This window comes from Poecilia mexicana, unplaced genomic scaffold (assembly GCF_051168715.1).
Source record: "Poecilia mexicana isolate PSO_F unplaced genomic scaffold, ASM5116871v1 scaffold_3, whole genome shotgun sequence".
Taxonomy (NCBI): Eukaryota; Metazoa; Chordata; class Actinopteri; order Cyprinodontiformes; family Poeciliidae; genus Poecilia; species Poecilia mexicana.
Genome location: NW_028263372.1, coordinates 30,815,393 through 30,837,625, shown reverse-complemented (window position 1 = coordinate 30,837,625; position 22,233 = coordinate 30,815,393). Strand labels below are relative to the sequence as shown.

The following is a 22,233-nucleotide window of genomic DNA, read 5'->3' as shown; positions in this document are numbered from 1 at the left end:
AAAGGAGGCAGAGATGGTTGTTGCTAGGATACATGGCAAGGTGAAGTGCAGGCGATTTAAACAAAAAAAGGAGGAGGGCACCGTTGACTAAGAATGGCATCACTAGCAGTAGCCTGTGTTGCATGTTTTCTTCCTCTGCTGATTTTCTTTCTTTTATTTTTTTCCATTTTTCCAAGGCTGTGGAATTCAGAGGAGTGTGAAAAGGAACGGACGGTCACACAAAGCTCTTCATTTTTTTGTGCTCTTGCTCCTTTCACCTGGAGGTAGGCTGCAATGGTTGGCACTAATCAGAGGCCTAAACCTGTCTGAGAGAGCCCTATGAACAGCCGATCCAATGGTAAGACAGCTGGGATCCTATTGGTGTGTGTAATCAGTGAGTTTGATAAAACTGTCACATAATTGATTTAGATAATTGTGAAGAAGATTTAATAATGTTCCAGGTTTCATGTAGAATGGCTGATATTTTTTTTTGGCATTCAGATTATTTTATCTCTATTTAAAAATAAACGTCCTGGTCCGTTGAGCTGAAACTGTCATGCTTTGACATGTCTTTTTTCATATTTTAAAAGTCATCCTTGTCATTCTCAGTTAGGTATTCTTATGAGGGAAGATGTCAGAGGATGTTCTGTGTCTCCTCTTTGAGATGCTATATAAAGCCTTGTTTGAAGCCCTTGAACGGGAGGCTAAATAGGGAGATGAAAGGATGCTACAAAGAGGCTGTATTTTCTTTCCTCTACTATAATGGTGTTTTCACAATGCGTGGGCCCACAGGACATCAAAGGCCAGTGTTGGACCGACGAGGAGTCAGATGGGGAGAACGAATCTGAACAGTTCCTTTATGGAATCCAGGTAGGGAAGGCATTATCACTTCACTGTTGAAGTAGTTTTGCTAAGATGTTACACATTTTGTTTTTTTTTTTATAAATTTCTGTCATTGCTATGTATTTAATGTATTTTTTAAATGACATTGAAGTAAAAATTTAAATAACCTCAAAATTTGACTATTCTTTGTGCCACCTTGAGCCAGTTATCTATATGTTTGAAATTAGTGTTGATCAGTCATTTACCATACTTTCTTTTGGCCTTTCAAAGCTGTTCTTTGAAATTTGGCTTCATTATCCATTTTTATTCAGTCTTTGTCCCTGATTATGTAAAAAAATAAAAATAAAATTCTGTTTTTCAGTCCTGGGCCAGAATGAGATTCTCGCAATTTAAAAACCTTGAGCAAGAATACAATACTTTCTCTGTACTTGCACCAAAAAACAAAGTAAAACTGCATAACATGGCCTGACAGCTTTTATTAAGAACACAAAAATGACTCTTAGTGCTGCTTACATAAAAAAGTATTGATTTTAACAGCTTCAAATATGATTGCATATATCACAGGTTCTAATGTTACCTGTTATATTAATTGTTATTGTATTTGATACACAGCCTTAGCAAAGATACAGAATTCATTACTGTTTTAAACCACTCCTGAACTAAAGAAAAGGCCAGAAGTGTCTTGCATGAATTATCGCTCAGAGCTCGAAAGTTATATTTTCAGATTAATGTAAATTTTGAATGTTATTTGGAAATAAAGGCTCCATATTTTTATTAGTTAGCAACAATTGCATTCATTGTTTAACAAGCACACAGAACTCCTTTTTCTTATTGTTATTTTAGAAGTGTTAGTTGGGGTAAGCTGCCTCTTTAAATATTTACATTAAATATAAATATGGTAAATATTTCCATCATAAAGTTCCACTGAGCAGGGAGAACATTTTAAAAAACTTCCAACATGCTGCTTGATATCTGAAACTTTATATTCTTTTTAATAATGAATGAATGCAAAATTTATTATTTGCAGCACATTTTAGACACTGGCAAATTAATCTCCAAGACCATCAGGAAATTCATCATCTTTATCTCATAAAGTTGATAGCTCTTCTTCCACCTAAGATCTTAATCTGAGTTATCCCTTTGTTACTGTTATCTTCCAAGTCTTTTGATTGAAATGTAAATCCAGTAAAGCTCATTTCAACGAAGTCAAAGTACATGAAAGCAGTGCAGCTATGATAAGGATGGAGCTGTACTGCACACTGAGCTCAGAAGATGAGAGTTTGACTTCAAGACACCAGACACAAGCATAAAAGACTTTTTAGACCAGAAAATGATCAAGAACCAAATCTTTATTCCAGTGGTAGCCTGAAATAATAATAAAAAAAGACTTATCTAAATACTTTGAAAGAAGTTCAGAAATCATTATTGAGAAACTTCCTCTAGTAATTCAAATTCAAAAACATATTTAAAGTAATGCATGCAGTCAGTGTTTAGTAATTTAAGTTTGTAATGTGTGTTATAATATTCACTTTTACATAAAATAAGCAATCTGGATCTTGGTGAGTGTTTGAATCTAAACTGTTTTTTAAAGCTATTATTATCCCTTCAACATTTCATCATTTTTTCAATTATAATCATTATCAGTAATAAAAATAATATACTAATCTATGTATTTTCCATATATATTATTAGGATTTTATGTGGTAGAGCAAGTTAAATTAATACAACATTAAAACATTATTTTCTACATTTTGTACTGTGTGCATTCAGTCCTCAGATTTGATATTTGTGGAACAATCTTTTTAATATGATTACAGGTGCAAAATGTTTCTACCAGCTTTGCACATTTAGGACCTGACTTGTTTTTTAATTTTTGTAAAGTAGCTCAAACTCAGTCAGGTTGAATGTAAAATACGTGAACAGCAACTCCCAAGTCTTACAACACCTTCTCTCGCCCGAGGCGTATTCTGCATGGGCCTCTTTAATAGATAAATGTCCTTTGATCCAAACTATTCTGTATACGGTACTTAGGGTGGTTAACCTGCTAAAAAATTAACACCCACATCAGCCTTATGTCTTTAGCAGCCTCTAAAAAGATTTCTTCCAGGATTGTACGGCATGTAGCTCCATCCCTGTACATGTTTTATGGATGATGGGAAAACCCAAGTGCAAACAGGACATTGGCAGAGGCATGAGGCATGTTGCAGTTCAACAAAATGTGAAAAAGCTGAAGGGGTAGAAATAGTGCTGTTGCTGTGGGATGTTTGGGTGTGTGTGTGAAAATAGTCAGTATCCATTGAGAATTCATTCATTGCTATAACTGTGACCAGTGCTGCTTGTTGCAGGGGAGCTGTGCTGCTGACCTGTACCGGCACCCTCAACTAGATGCAGATATTGAAGCTGTGAAAGACATCTACACCGACAGTGCCATCTCTGTCAGGTACAGCACAGAATCATGTCCTGAAAATCTTTAAAGGTGTCCATGCTAGCTGTAATGAAATAAAATTTGCGTCCTGATTTTTAAGCTAAATAAGAAAGGAGAACATAACTTTAATTCATCTCTCACTGAGTGTAATCAGCAGAAGTGATCAGAGTCTAATGATTCACATTAGTTTTGACAGATTTACTGTGTCTGTTGCTGCATCTCTGCGCAGGGAGTACGGAACCATTGATGATGTGGACATCGATCTTCATATTAACATCGGCTTCTTAGATGTGAGTCAGCACTCTCTTCACACTGCAAACACCTCTTCCGACTTTTCCCATTACTATTCTAACGTTGACATTTTGCAAAGTAACACATCATTTATAATGCATCTGGTGCTCATAAGATATTTATGCAATGAGAAATGGCCCTAATTAGGCTGCTAACTGCGTGTATTTGTGTGTGTGTGTATGTATGTGTGTGTGTGTGTGTGTGCCTGATTCAGGAGGAGGTTGCAACAGCCTGGAAAGTTATAAGAACAGAGCCCATTATTCTGAGACTGCGCTTTTCTCTTTCTCAGTACCTTGATGGACCCGGTGAGTAAAGGCGCAATGTGTGTGTGTTGTTTTTCTAGCAGGGGCATTAGGTATTTATGCCCCTTACTGAGTGTGGGAAGTGAGTACAATATGTGTCACACACGTGGGAGACTGGAAAAAAAACAAAAAAAAAACTTGAGTGTCTTTCTGTTGACTCTGTAAATGATGTTAGTCATCTTTATTTATTCAGAGCCGTCAGTAGACGTGTTTCAGCCTTCGAATAAAGAAGGCTTCAGTCTGGGCCTGCAACTCAAAAAGTAAGTGAGGCGATCATTTATAATTTATCTGTGAAAGTATTTATGCCCCTTGAAGTTTTTCACATTTTGTCACATTACAACCAAAAACTGCGATGAATGTAATATATATTTCATGTCATAGTTAAAAAAAAGTGGAGAATAATTATTAAGTGGAAAGAAGGAAAGATGTATGGGAAACACTATTAACGTCTGAAAAGTGTGATATGAACTGGTATTCACTTTTTAGAACCACTTTTCACCTCAGTAATGACAGCAAGTCTTTTGGGTGATATCTCTAGATTTGATCATCTATACTAAAAGTTTTGCGCATCTTTCTTTGTAAGTAGCTCAAGTTCACTTAGTTGAGTTTAAGCCACTCACATGCAGAGCTTAAGCCTTTCAATATTTTATTTTCAAACTTTTACTAGATTGATAAAAGAATGTGAAATACTTTTTCATGCAATATATTATTTGTATTCTTAAATTGACTCCTTTTAAAAGGTTAAATATGTGTCAAACTGTATTTAAATAAAAATGTGAATCTTTGTGAAAGCAACTATTCACAATATTTTGTCACCATGGAGGTTTAGTAAAGCTTAAAGTTTTACATATTTCATAAACATAGTAAAAATATATATTTTTAGAGCTTCCGTGTGTGGAAAAATTTGAAAGAATTGTATCAGCACATCTAACCATATTCACCTCAAAGTAGTGGAAGCACCTCAATTATTACCTGGTTTGACAGTTGAGGAGGGCAGCCATGTCTCAGTAGGTTTGCAGCTGGGCCATACTTTCTCTATTTCTTCATAATGGATTAAAACGAGATGTTTAAAACCTGGATTTTTGTTTTAATACCAAACAAGGTTTTAATTGTCTTTCCAACTTTATCCATGACCTGTGTGGTATATCCCGTAGTCTTTATGATGCTGTTTGTTCACTAATGCTTTTTAACAAACAAATGCCTACATGTGAGATTACAGTTGTAACATGACAAAATGCAAAAAAAAAGTTAAAGCTTATGAATGATTAAGAATGTAATTCTTTCAACTGATTTTCCTTTACAGTTTAGACGTATGATTCAGCACAGTTCAGACTCACTCTAGTCATGTTTTTATGGTGGCAGGATCCTGAGCACATTCACCTCACAGCAGTGGAAGCACCTCAGCAATGAGTTCCTCAAGGCCCAACAGGAAAAGAGGCATAGCTGGTTCAAAGCTGGAGGGACCATCAAGAAGTTTCGTGCTGGGCTCAGCATTTTCTCCCCAATTCCCAAGTAGGTTTATTTTTTAAAAGTATAACTTCTATAAAATAAATATATATATATTTTACATATTTGTTAAAACTGTCACTGTGTCGTGACAGATAGTCTGTGAAAAGATTGAGCTCCTCTCTCCCTGAGCTACTGTTGCTGTCTGAAAAAACTGCATCACTTCCAGTCAAAAACAGCCAGTCTAACAACGAACTGTAGCAAATATGACAAGAGGGGGAAGAAAAAGTCAACACAGCATCTTGAACGCCGACTTAAATTCAAAAGCTGACAAAAGTTCCTGAGGGAAGGAAGCATTCCTCTCACTCCCTCTCTAGGTTTGACAGGTATGAGTGCACAGGGATTGAATACTGACCCACTTGATGGTGGCCGACTCCACTAACTAGACTGCCCTGACATCCTAATGACTTGATAGCAGTCTCATGTCAAGGGGGTACTTGTATAAGGTACTGAGAGTAATGGCAGAAATGGTCCTTGTTGTCTAACAGTTAGTAACTGGAGTTACTGTCCAAATCGATTTCAGTTGGCTGTCTTGTGTCGACTTTTAGTGTACACTGAGAGACAAGAGCAAAAAATGCCTCCAGAAACCCACCAAGGAACATAGTTGAGTTATTTTACAGGGAAAGTCAAGTACCTTCAAACCTGCAAACTTTCTGCTCTAAATCCAAACCCTTCTAGTACACCTTAGAATATCATCACAAAGTGACTGTATTTCAGTGATTTAATTTAAAAACTGAATCCAGTCTATTGTATAGCTTCACTACGCATAAAGTAATATATTGCACACATTTACTGTGTTTCTGTACATTTTGACGATTGTGACATAAAGAAAACAAAAATGTTAATTTTAGTTTCTCAGAAAATTTCTCATTAACATAAGTTATTGTTGACACTAGATCAGTACAAAGGATTTTCTTAAGCATATAAATGTTATATACTGCAAATGAATTTAGCCTGGGGAGGCAATGGCTTATTTTTGGGGGGGAGGGGGGGTACAGTAAAATGGCTTTTTTTAAAATATATGTATGAATAAACCTATATGTATATTTATCATGCAACATTTCAAATGCAATACCTATGTTGTTAATTAATACAAAATAAATAATTATAACATTAGCAGTGACATATACAAAATGCTGGTGAAAAAACTGGCGCTAGCATAACACGTTAACGATGGATTAAACAGAGCGGCTGAAAGAATGCGGGAGACACAGGGCTTAGATATTGGAGGCGCGGGAGATCCTACTTTATCAAATCAAGATAAAGCCACTCCGAAGTAAAACAATAAATAAATGAAGAAGAATAGACAGCTTCCCATCCAGGTCAGGAAGAGCTGAGCTTATGGGCAGGCACAGCCTCCCAATGCCTGCTCATGCTGAGCTAGTTCCTGCTAGCTTGGTAAAAGCCAGTCATTTGGACACTTTGCTTCGTACAGAGGTGTGAAGCGAGACTTGAATCAAACAGAATAGCAAAGGCAATGCCCAGGTTAAGTGCCTACACAATCATGAAGCAGACGCTTCACAGTTGGCCAGCAGACAGTCATTGACAGACACCGATAACGGTAAGGAGAAAGAGGCTGAACTGTAGCAGTTCCAAAAACGGTGGATTGGGGCAGCACAGCAGTGAATGCCTCATGTATATTTTTTGAGCTGCCCCATTGGCTGCATTACATTTATTTTATTTTTGAAGAGACAAAAGAAGAAACTTTCATGAGTTACAATATTTGTTTGTTTGTGATTTGCAACACACCTAAAACTCTTCCCTGTGTCCTCTGGTTTGCTAATCCTGCCATTCCAGGATTAGTGACCCCCATTGCCACAAAAATTTTCTGGAAGCACCCGTTGGTCAAATTCCTTTGCAAAAGACTGTAAACCTTGCATTTTATAAATAGAAATCAAATATTTTGCACATTTAGTCTAATTTTCTGAGAAACAGAATTTTGATTTACATTAGCTATAAGCTGTAGCCATCACACTTATCGAAACAGACACTTGAACTATCTGTAGTTATTCTATATAGTATAAATTAAACTGATTGAATTGAATTAATAAGTAAAATAACTCTGATATTGTAACTTAATGAGATGAACCTGTATGTGTGAGACACACACAAAACATTTAGACTAAAACCATTACCAGGATGGTTTAGTCTAAATTTTTTTTTATCTTTTCAGGTCTCCAAGTTTCCCTCTGATCCAAGACACGGTTCTAAAAGGGAAGCTGAGTGTCCCTGAGCTGAGAGTGACCCGCCTGATGAACCGCTCTATCTCCTGTACAATGAAGAACCCTAAAGGGGAACTCTTTAGCTATCCACCAAACAGCCAGGTTAGGGTCATTTTGGTCCTTTCACCTCCCAGACTTTTGTTATTGTGAAATTTACTTTCCAGTTAATTAAAGTTTTACTGTGTGGTGTTATTGCTCCATTTATTCTTTTCAGTTTCAACTACACGCTTGTCTACGTCCACCTGTCACCTGCATTGTTTCACATGAGCCTTTCCCTCACCCTTACCAAAACATAGTTGGTGTGCCCTTTCCCATAATGCTTTGTCTTCACTTGACCCATCAGACTGTAGCTGTCCCGGCGGCCAGGGCCCCAGCGCAGATTACCACGAGGCAGCTGATTGAATTGTTTTTTTCATCCCAGGCGGGCGGCCACTGCAAGAACATCCCTACTTTGGAGTACGGCTTCTTGGTGCAGGTTAGATCCTAAGAAAATATATCCTCATAGTCAAAAACATTTGTACTCCCTGTTTCAGTTATTAAATATTGTTTAGGACACAAACAGGAGCTCGGTTAGTCTCTAACCCCAACATGAGTTTTCAGCTAAATAAAGCCAAAAATGTAATTATATTTGATTTTATGTAATAGACCAACATGAAGTAATAAATAATTAAGTAGAAGGAAAGAAGATCCATTGTTTTTTTTTTTTTGTTTTTTTATCTTAAAAATGTGGCATATGTATTGGCTCCACCTGAGTTAGTACCTTGTACAACCAACTTTGGTTGTGATTGCAAAGTCTTTCAGTGTTTGTCTCTACAAGCTTTCCACAGCAGAAGACTGAATTTTTTGCTGTGCTAAATAGCTTAAGCACATTAAGACTGATTGAGGAGTGTCTGTGAAAAGAATTTTTCGAACCTTACGATTACTGTTAATAATGAGTTTGTTTATTAGTAGTCGGTTTTACTTTTGATTTACCTATTTGAGAAATGATTTGAAAACATTTGGTTGTTGCTCTGGCTGTATGTTTATGATTCTCCTGCTGAAAGGTGAAACAGAGCCACAGTTTCAGCTTTTAAAACTCTGTGAGATTTTAATCCAGTATTGTCCTGCATCTATCTCCATCTATATTCCGATCAACTCCAACTAAATAATGCAGCTTTCCTTGCAGGAAAAGTTGCGTCGTGATGTTGCCAACATAAGTGGAGTTCACTTTTTGAGAACTTTGAAATAATCAAGCTGTTTTTGCACACTGAAGTTGAAGTGGTTGAATCTCATCCAGACATCATTTAGCGGTGCTTTATTCAGGATTGAGTTATACTGTGCTACTCAAGGACAAACTCTTGAATATTTTATGCAAAAAAGAGCTGCAACATTTTCCCTGAAAATGAGGTTGACTTGTCTAAAAATGGCTCATGTAGCTTTTAAACATAAGTATGTTAGCTGAAGTCTCACGACCTAACCACCAAAACTTATTCATTTAACGAAAGTTTTTTGCACACTGATTTAATTGTTTGCGAGGAGGAGACACAATGCAGACGATCTGAAAACTCTGCAGCTCACTCTGACACACTTCTTACGATTCTCTCAAATGGGGCAGGTTTAACTAAAATAGCACAGATGATTTTGGTTTAAATGTTGAAGATTTTGTCTACAAGCATACTGTAACGGTATCATGAATTTGATTTGTTTTAGCTGCCATATAACCATAATTTGAAATTTTCTTCATCAGAATTTTGCATGAGTCAGTGTTTCTTTCCCTTTGACGTTTTTGATTGTGCGTTGACCTTTTAAAGGACAAAGAAGAAATCTCTCACAACAAATCTAATTGGCAGTGATTGTATAAGCGGGTTAAACGCAATGCACTGTACGTAGAGGACCACACATCTGCTGTCTCACTTCGGTCTGTTTCTAAAACCCTATTGCAGATTAAACCACATAAAGTTGCAGTGACAAATTGTCCTTCCAAATTGATTTTTTTCTGTCTGCACAGCCTTTATTCTTGTAAACATCAGTGCTGCAGGTGGGAGTTGTAATTGGCAATTGCATTATGCTTTTTCTTGTAACAGATAATGAAGTACTCAGAGCAGAGGATCCCCACTCTTAATGAGTACTGCGTGGTTTGTGACGAACAGCATGTCTTTCAGAATGGGTCCATGCTGAAGGTATCAAGAAAAGAGACACACTCCTATATTAATATTTAATTTGGTTTCTTACTTTCTACATATTTGACATACACAATGCATAAACAAAACACATATCTATCTGTGTATATCATTCTATACATTTATTTTTATTTTCCTAGTAATAGCATATTAATCATGTTTTATCTCTTTCTCTTTTTTTGTCATTTTTACTGTATTTTTGCAGCCTGCTGTGTGTACCAGAGAGTTGTGTGTGTTCTCCTTCTACACTCTGGGTGTGATGTCTGGAGCTGCAGAAGAAGTGGCAACAGGAGCAGAGGTAACAACAAACACATATGTGCAGTATTTTAGGGGTCAATATTTTGACATTCATATAGAAAAAAAAGTCACAAAAAACTTATATAGACCATTATAAGACATTCCCCTAATTAGTTGTACTTTTCTTTTTATGTATACTGAGAGACATCAAACTAATTGGTATTAACCTTTTCTAACCCTTCCCAGGTTGTGGACCTGCTTGTGGCTATGTGTAGAGCTGCACTTGAGTCCCCACGCAAGAGCATTATCTTCGAGCCCTACCCATCGGTTGTGGATCCAAATGACCCCAAAACTCTTGCATTCAACCCAAAGGTTTGCATTCCCACTGCTTCATGCATTATTCCAAGTAATTTTAGAATTGATTTAAGAAATGTGTAGTCTGTTTTATTTGATAAACTGCTGTCACAAGATTTTGTTTTATATTTATTTTAAAGTTGTTGTTTTTTTTTCATAATAATTCTTTCCTTCTCCTCTGCATTTGTTTGCTTTCACCTGGACACAGAAGAAGAATTATGAAAGACTGCAGAAAGCACTGGACAGTGTCATGTCCATCCGTGAAATGACCCAGGTACAAAAAGGAGGCAGGAGGGACAAATCTTTATCAAGAATAGAAAGTCCATCTGTCTGTATAATAATTTGCATTTTCCAAGTACTTATTTGATTTTTGGCAGACGGAAATAAACAGCAGATGCTTCTCTGTTGTTTTCAGGGTTCATATTTGGAGATCAAGAAACAGATGGACAAACTGGACCCTTTGGCCCACCCTCTGTTGCAATGGTGAGAATCCATTCCAAAAATGTGTTTACACTCACTCTTTAAAAAGCACGTTAAACTGGAAATATCCCACATATCCACACACATACCACTACACTACTGCAATTAATAAAAATACAAATTGTAATATGAAAAATATGCTTTATTATTATTATTGTTATTAGAATGAATTCTGTGTTTCTTTGTAGGATCATCTCCAGTAATAGGTCTCATATTGTCAAGCTGCCTCTCAGCAGGGTATGAATTCAAGATATTATTCCTTTTGTCTCCAGAAACAAAAACACATTTTCATTGTGGTTTTTTAAACATATTCTCTCTCTGTCTCTCTCTGGTTTCTGATTGCATTTCTACAGCAACTGAAATTCATGCACACGTCCCACCAGTTCCTGTTGCTCAGCAGCCCCCCAGCCAAGGAGGCTCGCTTTCGCACCGCCAAGAAGCTCTATGGCAGCACCTTTGCCTTTCAGTGAGTTAACCCTAGCTAATGGAAATTCCTACCATCTATAAAAATTTTTACAAAGCGCTGGGACAACCTATTTTTCTTTTTTAAAAATTATGTAAAGTAACTTTTTTTTTTCTTACATTAAAACCTACCTCTGGCATCAAAATATTTGAGAAAATATAGCAGGATAATATCCCCAACAACCACTATAATTTATTATTAGAGCATGACACCCTAATTATAATGGATATGCGTGAGTGTAATTTTAATGAAACCATTACAACAAAAGGACAAAGCAGTGACTGCTCTCTTGGACTGAGAGGACACCTTTCTAAGCCAGCACATGGAGCCAATGATATTTATGTGAGCGAGATAGAGATTTGTCCTGCAGCAGATGGGGCTCTGCAGAATATTTTAGATACACTCGACCCATCTGGGCAGTGTCAAAGTAAAGCACACACAGTGCTGACACTCTCCCTTTTGCTGCTGGTTAAAGCTTTAGATTTATTAATTCCAAATAAACATTTCTAATATTTAATTGAAGCTGAGTGTCATCGCTCTATTTTTTACCTCAACAGACATTATGCAAAACAGAAATAGCTTCGCTTTTAGAATTTAGAAGACATGCCAAACAAAGGTAAGTGATAAGTTTATTTAATTATGTCAGGAAAAATACATTTTCTCAAGTCCAGCAGCCTTGTAGCGATCTTGGCTCTTTTCAAGAGAGATTAAATACCTATATTGGGAAATCCACTCAGTAGTCATACATATTTTAAAATCTAATTTATAAATAATAAATGACAGCTGAAGATTATCCTGCATTTTTAAACAGTCCTGCATAATTTGTATAAATTGCACTACAGTTGAGACTTCGATCGAATCAAACATTAAACATGAAAAAACACTTCACACTTCTTTATAGTTTATCTTCAGTGCCTGGTCGAAAAGGAAATTATCAACACATTTAAAACAAAAAACACAAGCAAAAAGAATTAATTTAGAACAAAACACTACAATAGAAAAATATTTTAGTTTAGCTTCATTTTGATTGAGTCCATCAAATTAATTTTTAGTTCAATTCAGTTGAACTCTGTTTAATTCAGATTACCTAAGATACATTCACTTCTAATAAATTCACAGCAAATGCCATCTTCAAGAGAAAGAGGTGCAATTAATACCCAGTTATATTGTAATGTATAACCAATCCAGTCCTCTGCAATCATATAATGATTTAAATTCAATTCAGTTCAGTTAATTCATTTCACATCAATTCAGTTCAGTTTAATTCAGATAATTTTAAATCTGTTTTTTTCATAGCAACAATTGACAACAAAGTAACTCTTAAGATTGTTTACAAGGAGACGAGGGTCAAATTCATGTCCAATTAATATGTAATGCACAGCTCCAAGTTGTTATGCTCATACTTTGTCTTTTCTTTTCTCTCTTTATGCCAGTGGATCCCATATAGAGAACTGGCACTCTGTTCTTAGAAATGGACTGGTCAACGCCTCTTACACCAAGCTGCAGGTAGGTTACTTCAGCTCGGATTTATGAAGCTTCTTCCCACAGACGGTAAACCTGCTCTTTTACGACGCAGGCTTTCCATCAGGCTGATCCATATTTGCTATCAATAGATGTCTCATCTTGTCAATTTTTCTTGAGAACAGGCCACAGTGGCAGATGTTTCTGGTCAATATCGGCTACTTTCAGCAGATACCATATTCCAGCTTGGAGCAGTAGGAGTATGCTGTGGTTTCAGCTGCCATGTCAGGAGGCTGCCTGTGTGCCCTGTGGGGGTCGGTCACGCGCTAAAAATGTTAGAATACTGTAGAATACAAAAGAAAACTTTAATAGTTGTGAGTAAAGTTTTTTGGGAGGGCGAAGAGACGGTTCTTTTAAATTAGAACTTTCACATAAATAATTAATTCAAACCTGAAATAAACAGGACGGATAGAATTTAAAAACCAAAATGGCAGAAATTAGCCTAAATAAACGTTCTCTAAAAATATCAGAGTGCTAACCCAGCACAAGAGAGAGCACAGCATTGCCTCATTTTCAGAATACAGCCGATAGTGGCTGCTTAGAGACACTTGCATAACCTGAAAATAGATTAAACAGAATTCAATCAAAAAAAATTTGAGCTCATTGAATCATTCTTGTCAGCTGCGATTGCTCTGTCACGCTGATATGTCTCATTTATGCCGCCTTTGTTCTCCCGAGTTTTTGAACTCTCCATCTTGGATCTTGGCTCGGTGGTTTTTGCCTCCTCCTCTTTGTCTCTGCTGGAGCATCCGCACCCTTCCTTTGTCACCGTCTTTCACAGAACAAAGGAGACTGAGTCAGTCTCCACCTTCAGTTAACACACAAACCTCACGTTCTTCTGTTTTTCATTTTCTGTAAAAGTGTCTGTGTAGGTGTGTGTGTGTGTGTGTTCTCCCTCGTAATTATGTTTGTTTTCTTTCACAGACATAATCTATGCATTAGCATAGATTACATAAGTGTATGTCTGGCAAATGTATTCATAAAAATTTTAATTCAAGGTTAAACCTTTGTCAAAATACAAACACAAACATCAACTGTGAATGCATTACAGACAAGCACAAAATAATATATTTGTGACATGGAAGATAGAAGATGCTGTTTTTTTTTAATCTTTTTTGACAACTAAAGATTTTAAACTTGTTGCATCTGTTATCACCCTCTCCCTCTTTCATTTTCTGTCACCCTCTCTGAGCTGTGGATGCAGAGATCCACCCCTCAGCTTATAGACTCTGCTGACAGGATAAAATAATGTCCTTTCCCGTTGTAGTCAGATGAGACCAAAGTTAAAATTTAACTTTGTGGTCTGCATGCATGCATGTTGGTAAACAAAGCAAAAAGGACATGTCCAAACCTGGTGGTGGCAGCGTCATGCTGTGGGGATGAATGTGTAAGCATCGCTTTGTTTTAGATTTTCATTTGTAAACAAAATGTAAGCGCAATTCCAAACCATGTGTCCTTTATTCCCCCTTCACAATTGTGGAATATTTTGTGTTGGTCTATCACATAACAGCCAAATGAACATTGAAACATTGAAGTTTATGGTTGTAAAGTGACACAATTAAAAATGTTCAGAGGATCTGCACACTCTTTATGACACTGTAAATGTTACCTGAATACCACAATGTTATACAGTAGAATTTCATCAACAAAATTCAACCACAACACATTCCTTCTCCTTTTTGTTATCCACTTTCAACTATTTGGATTCTCTTGTGTGAATTTTTTTTTTTGACAACTTTCACACAAGAAAAGCTGTGTGAAATTTTTCACACAACTTTCTTTTGGTGAAAAAAAAAAATCAGCTTTTTTCACCAAAGCTGATTAGGAAGAAATTGGGCTGTATTTGTGTGTGCCTTATTCATAAATGTAAAGCTCAGTTACCCATCCTTCCTTCCTGCTCTTTTCAATCCCAAGCTGCACGGCGCAGCGTATGGAAAGGGCATCTATCTGAGCCCCATCTCCAGTATATCTTTTGGATACTCAGGTAGGAATATGTTGTTTTCGCCACTAAGACCTGCTATCCCCGCTTCTAATCAGTGTCTTCCTGATGTGGCCTGATCATCACGATGGAGCACGCCATTTTTTATTTTTTTTTTGTCTTACAGCCGTCAATATGTTGTGCTGCTGTTTTGTAGCGTCATGTCTGTTCATTTGTAAAAGCTGAGGCTTGTGTACAACCTGCCTTTCCATACTTTATGTTGTGGTTGTTTTGGTTTTGGGTTTGTAACATCAACATTGTTTTTTTTTTTCCATTTTCTTTTCTATTGTACTGTAATTTTGTTAGTGTTTGTAGAGAGAATATGTCAGACGGTTGCAAATTTCCTGCTTGTTGACCAAGAGTCCAAGCAAATGATCAGAACTTATGTTAAAGTCCAGTGTATTCTTGTAAAGAGTTTCCAAATATTTCAGAAAGACTACAATTTCCAATTGTTTTGTAGGCATTTTTTTATTTTATTTATGCATGCAAACATTCTGTACACACTCATAAAAACTCTGAAATTGAATTCGTCAGTGAGCATATTATGTATTCCTATTCAGGCTGCTAACCAAAACTTACAAAATAAAGTAATTTCCTTGAAAATGACATAAAGATAAAGTTTACACAACCTGAGTGACTCAAAGTAGCATTTTTCTAAGACACTTTTATTGGCCTTGCTGTGCTGTCTTGTGTAGGAATGGGGAAAGGACAACATCGCATGCCCACCAAAGATGAACTGGTACAGCGTTACAACCGTATGAACACCATACCGCAGGTGAGGCGCACATTGCACTCTTATTTGTGTTAAAATGATGAATTTGAAATTAAACATTTTCTTTAAATATGTGTTTTGCCACTGTATTGTGGCAGTTTTTTGTTTTTTGCCTTATCTCAATACAGACTTTCATTGCCTAGAAAGTGAAAAAAAAAAAACATTGTCCTTTGAACACATCAGTTAGATCTTAATCTAAACTGCAACCCATGACTGTCTTTCACTGTAGAGCCGCCCAATACAATCAAGGTTTCTGCAAAGTCGAAACTTGAACTGCATTGCTCTTTGTGAAGGTAATACCTGAGCTAACAGTGAAATACATGTTTGTGTTTGATAAGTGGACTTTTGAATGTTTCTTTGTTGATAAACAACATATTTAATGCAGAAGATGTGATATTAATTTAAAACCTGCACTCTGTTTGGACCATGCACAATATGTTATGCAAAATGTAATTTACTATTAAAAACAAATCTTTTCTTATTATTTTTTTATTCACCAAATAAGTTCATACAGCACAAACATTACAGACTAACAAACTGAGGTACTAATCTACAAAATAACAAATAACTAGTTAATGGAAATAACTAGTTGTTTTCATTAGGTTTGTAGTGTTATAATAATTATAAATGAGAACAAGTTCTAAATTATCTCACCTATTTTAATAAAGGTCAAATAAAAATGTCTGGATTTAAATGAGGAGTCGTTCAAACATGACAATATTGAATACAAACTGCTTTTTTTTGTGTGTGTTTTTCTTCCTCAGTGATCACTTCTAAAGATCTCCAGAAACACGGCAACATATGGGTGTGTCCGGTCTCTGACCATGTCTGCACCCGCTTCTTTTTTGTGTGAGTAATCCTGTCAACATGACGAAAGCACCATTGCCCTTTGATGAAAAATTGTTAAAATGAGTTGTCATTTTTCCAACAACCACCATTTTTAGGTTTTGGCATAAAGGAAAATATCATTTATTTATTCATCAAAACACTTATATTTATATTTAAAACATTAGTTCTTTTTTTTATGTTTTTAACCAAAGTTAGTAGAAGCCATTGTGCAAGGTCCAAAGAGCCACTTCTGGCTCCGAAGCCGCAGGATGCAGGCCCCTAGTGTATCACTTAAAATGTTCTGTATGTTACAATAAAGTTTGTTTAGCCAATGTAGTCATAAGCTGCTAAGATCAGCAAATACTCCAACATGAAAACCTTTACAAGCCAATGTTTATAATAGGTTTTTGTGTATAATTGCAGGTATGAGGATGGCCAAGTAGGGGATGCCAACATCAACACTCAGGAGCCAAAGGTGCAGAAGGAGATCATGCGTGTGATTGGGACCCAAATCTACTCAAGCTAATGGAGGTTCCGCAGCAGATCTATCGCTGTCTCAGCAGGGGGGAAGCAGACAAGACAGACAATTGAAGCAAACGTTTTGAGCGAGCTGTCCTTAGGCCAGATACTGAGGGATGAAAAGCTCCTGAGCACATCACTACCGACATGGTTTAACTCTAGTGTTCTTGTTTTGTCCTCTTTCTCTTGTGTTTCACCTTCTCCACATTGTTACGACTTACATGTTCGCCTGACCCTCAGTTAGGTTGCACCTGGTTTAAATCAGCTTTCCCCCGGTTTTTACTGCTGTCTACACAAATGCACACATTTTTCTGGGCTATATTCTTGTTGCTGTGTGTTTACTTTAACTGATTCAGTTTTTTATTCTTCTTTGTGAATATGTAGTAAAACAACTATTCATTCCAAATGATTATTGACCTTTTTATGGCAAATATTGGAGAGAATTATGCACACATAGAAGTTAGTTTTTTTTTGTGTGTTTGGAAAGTTATTATTGGTCATTATTTCCTGCAGTATTTTCTGACTGAAGACATGAACTGAGGCCGTGATTAGCGGAGGGAAACACACCACTTTTCCACTGATACTTCTGGGCTGTCAAAAGTAGTTTTTGAAATTCAAACTTAATATCAGTATGTATACTTTGTTTTGTATAAAAATATCTACCGTAGCTAATCTGTTCATGATAATTTTCATGGTCCTATTGACCATAAAAATTTCCATTTTTTGGCCTTTTGAGATTTTCGTTTGTTTTTTATTAACTATTTTAACAAACACAACACATAAACGATGATAAATTATGCAGGTTCTCAGATTGCAATGATAGATTTGAATTAAACAAAATAAGATCCAATCATCTTAACACTAAACAGAGTACATAAAAGTAAATATTATTTAGTGATGCATTATCTGACTGAAAATTTAGGTTTTTAAGCTGCCAATTAACAGTTAAACCCATTTACATATAACACAAAACAAATAGATTTCCATTTCAGACATAGTTTTGTTTAATTAACCTAATTGGGTTATAGGAAGCACATTGTGAACCATAAAAACTCCTTAACCTGAAATATAAATAATAGAAAAAAGACCTTTGCCCCACCTAAACATTTCAAGAAATGATGGCATAAAATGTAGGATTTGTTGTATTTATCAGCTCCAGCTTTGTTTTCTTATTTATTTGGAATGCATAACCCACAAAGAGAGAATTATGATGGATGAAACATCAGAATAAAGCTGTCGCTATCAGAGGGCATAACAGTGATGCAAATTTGTACAGTTAAAACCAGATATTTACACAGTATGGTGCAAAAAATAAGACACAATCAAATCTGCTTTTTCACTGTTTGAAATCTAACAGAGAGAGAGAGAGAGAAAGAGAGAGAGAGAATATTTTATGAATTTCTTCAACTTAGAAGTTTACATAACTTCACTCACTGTTTTTCAGGTTAATATTTTAAACCATATGACTTAGGGTCATACATTGCAGGTTTCCTTCTAGAAGCTTCTCGCAACAGCTTCACAGAATTTTGATCTGTCAAACTGCTCTTTATAAATAGTTTGGTAGTTTACTTTGGTCGTTCTCCATTTGCAAAAAACCCCATTTGTGCTCAAACATTAACTTCTTGGCTTATGTATTGAAATACTGCTTCAATAAGTTTCCTAAAATTGTGTACCTTTGTAAGTATTTACAAATTCTGTCTCTTTTGATTTCCTTTTAGAGTTTTGTCTTTTTCCTTAATCAGTGATCTTTCAACCCATGTTGATACAGGACCAGTTTCTCTATGAATACTTACCTCTTCTTACTATCTTGGCTGATTTCTTTGGATTTGGACGTCACACAAGAAATTATTTCAGATGCTGGAAATAATCAGTTGCTTACAAAATAATGACATCATTGTCAGGGGCTTCTCAAACTGTTTAAATGCATAGTAATCGCAGTCCTTGCAAAGTTCTGAATCTGAGGAGAGGAAGAACAAAAATATCTGGAGTATTATTTCACTAAAAATAGGGAGCATCTGCTTCAAACCAATACCAAGGGATGGATATATTCTCTCTTTCATTTTGGGTGCATTTGGCAAATTAAAAAATAAAACTCCTGGCGTAAAACATTTAAACTTTAGTCTGATTTAATATCAAGGTCGTGTTTTTTTGTGTGTGTTTTAAAATATATAAGTATCTGGTTTCAACTGTACGTCGGATTGCTGGGACTATCCTGGCTCAGTAGGGGGAAAAAAACAGTTAATTTAAGTTGTGATCATATTACTGTGATAGCCTTTTAACCTTTTGTGCATCATCGTTTTTTATGAGTCATCTCTACATAATATGAATAATTTGCCGTGCTCATTTTCAAATGACCATCTGTGCGAATGAGCAACACTTTCCACCGGAACTCTACAATCGGAAAATGTGGACTTTCCCAAAGCCCAAAAAAATTTTCTGGCAGCATTCAGTCCAGGTGAGCTCTGTATTTTCTTGATATTACGCTACACATTACACGTATTCAGCGTTTGCCTAAAATGGGGACAGTGACTGTCATCAGACCTGCAGTAGACAGGAAGTAGAATACAAAAGGTGAGAATCAAACAAACTGAAATATACAACTTGTTGGCTACGGTATGTCTCCACAAAAATGAACTTTTAAATGTTATCGGAACTGGAATTCTAACCACCAAGTGGACTTAAAGACTGGAAAGAAAGCAAATTGTATGTGTGTATATATATATGGATGATGGACATGATGGACATGTGATGCTGACCCAGTGCAGTGCCAGACTCTGCGGACAGCTGATAACTGTTTCTGCCAAGATGTGTGAGCGATGAGTCTTTTTAGGGGGCTTATTGTCTCACCGTCTGTCTCTGCTTTGTGATGTCTCAGAGATTATGACGACAGCAATGATGGTGATTGTGGCGCTGGTGAAAGGCAGCCGTGCTGGAGAAAACTAATAAAACTTGATTTTACACAGTTTTTACAAACAGCTTTATTTGCTTTGATGTCTGTTGACAATGTGTGACAATCAACCATAGACATTGTCTATTGTTGATGAGGTTTTCTACTGCTGTTTCAGCCAGAAGGGGGCAGTATTACTCCACGGCCCATCAAGCAGGCTGACAGCTCAGTTTGCAGATGAAAGAAGATAAAATCAAACCCTTTTTTCTGCCTTTTCACAATTCTCACATGTATAATTTTTTGTAATCAGGGATATTTGATGGTGACACAAAGGAATTATTTATGATCTGCTCTCTTATTCACAAAGCCATCATGTCTGAGAATACTAAGCTGTTTTGGCTGTCTTTATCATGACTAGGTTTCATATCTGTGGGTGCCTAATAAAATATAAACTGACACAAGACCGCTTTATTTACCATAACTACAACAATGTAAATACAAGCATTTTTTTTTTTCATTTTTCAGCTATGATTGTAGTAGAGAAGAAATGAGCAATTCCATCAACACAATGACAGGCACTGCAAGCCGTCTCCGTCCTGGCCCCTCTCGGTTTCTGTTTCTCTCTCCGACCACAGAAAGCTCTCCTATTTCAAACCTCCACAGCAGTCCGGTCTGATTGCTGTTTTGGCACACGGGGCCCTGTGTACAAGCCTTGGCTGTGTTGAGAGCAGTCTTGATCATAGGGGAGCCAAAGCACTCACAGGCTCTTCAGAAGTACTTTACGTTTGTATGTGTAGCTGGTAATTGCCTCATTTTGTAAGATGACCTATTTGACATGGCACATGGTTTGGCCTCTGTGCTTATAAATGTATATGCTCGTGACTACCAGATGATGCGTATAGTTTGCAAATGACTATGATCTCTGTTACCAGGACCTCATGTTGGACATGGTCTCCCGGTTTGGCTTTGTCACCCAGTACCAAAGCCAGCTGGCTGGTTGCTTGCAACTGCAAATCGCTTCGATCCAAATGATGTTTCATGCACAGTTACGTCTTTGACCACAGAGGGGAGCTCTTGTGTCATTCTGCTGCTCCTTTGTTTCAGTAGCTTTCTTTGCATACTTAGCATACACTCCTGCAAACCCACACACACCTGCTGGTAAATAAATACACACACTCAAACACTCCACTGTGGTTGTTTGGTCAGATAAAGGAGTAGTGACGGGAGGGCACAGGGTCACTGAGGGTTGTCTGGCCCTCATCGGATTCGGCTGCTCCCAGCCTCGCGGTCTCCTGCCTTTGTAATAAGTGTGACCGCTTGATTCCTGCACAAAAGGAGCAATTACTGGGAGTTGTTTAATCACCCACATTTTTATTGAGCACGGGGTCTTTTAGCTTGCAGCTCAGGCCCTCGTCTGCGGCGGCAGCCGGTGACAGGAGTGACAGAGAAGGTCAGTGGTTTAACGGGGCGCGAAGGGGTTTCGTTTGAATTAAGACTTTGTGGACTACTGTGCGCACTGTGAAGGCCCTTGAGACAGAGACAAAGAGCGAGACGAGACCAGGGGCAGGTTTGCTGGCCGAAGCAGAGAGATGGATGGACTTAAGAGAGAGAGACTACAGAGCAGAGTGCAGATCTTGGTGGACACGTCATACTTGGATCATTTTATTTGCCAGAGATAAATCTGCAGAAGTTCTTGTTATCGGGGCGCAGCGCATATTTATGCAGTGACACAAGACAAGGGACTTGGTGTTGTATTTTAGAAGGGGAGATAATGATGTCTGAAAATAAATACTTTAAACTAGCTGCAAAATAAACAAATGTTGGACACCTTGAAACCTTGCAAACAGTACAAGTACACCTGGGTATATTACAATAAATTCACTTAAATAATTCAATTCAGTAAGTGGAAGTCATTTGCTTGAAAGTTGCATACATGCAGTGACATATTTTAACTCTTTATTTTTGATAATACTCCTAATATCTTTTTTCAGAAATTCAGAATATGACACTAGATCAATTAAAAACAACAACAAAAAAAGATTTCTAAGAGAAATGTTGGCCTGCTGCAAGACATTCTTATGGGATATTTGTGCTTCACATGGCTGGGACTGTTTTTGGGATGCAGAGATGCAGCAAGCTTGGAGGCGATCAGCTTTTGGCATGGCTGAGGTGTTATGGATAGCGGCCTTTTGCTTGCCTGCATTGTTTGGCCTGGCGTCTCTCATAACGAGTTTAGGTCAAGCAAATTTGCTGACCAATCAAGCAATCATACCATGGTCATAAATGGTGTACTTTTTTTTCTCCATATGGGCAGGTGCCAGTTGATGCTGGAAAATTAAGTCAGCATCTCCAGAAAGCTTGCCAGCGAGGGAAAGCATTAAGTGCTCCAATGTAACACACTGATGCACTGACCTTGGACTGGATGAAACAACTTGTACCAACACCGGCAGAGGACATGGCTCCACAA

General features: G+C 37.0%; 1 protein-coding gene across 2 annotated transcripts; it reads left to right on the top strand.

Moving 5' to 3' along the window:
* LOC106911082 (protein mono-ADP-ribosyltransferase PARP6) lies at positions 1-17,288 on the top strand. 2 transcript variants are annotated; one of them, XM_088004418.1, is made up of 21 exons: positions 2-849; positions 3,168-3,262; positions 3,477-3,537; positions 3,753-3,843; positions 4,034-4,100; positions 5,203-5,352; positions 7,520-7,670; positions 7,912-8,043; positions 9,632-9,727; positions 9,933-10,025; positions 10,211-10,336; positions 10,527-10,592; positions 10,734-10,801; positions 10,987-11,035; positions 11,152-11,264; positions 12,695-12,767; positions 14,697-14,766; positions 15,456-15,535; positions 15,762-15,825; positions 16,297-16,381; positions 16,784-17,288. In XM_088004418.1, the coding sequence occupies exons 1-21, from the start codon at positions 742-744 to the stop codon at positions 16,884-16,886; spliced, it is 1,941 nt and encodes a 646-aa protein (XP_087860544.1). In that variant the 5' UTR covers positions 2-741; the 3' UTR covers positions 16,887-17,288. The 2 variants fall into 2 exon arrangements, 1 of the variants encoding a protein (XP_087860544.1); XR_015762547.1 differs by lacking the exons at positions 14,697-14,766; positions 16,784-17,288 and having other exon boundaries at positions 1-849; positions 16,297-16,368.
* The last annotated feature ends 4,945 nt before the right edge of the window (positions 17,289-22,233 follow it).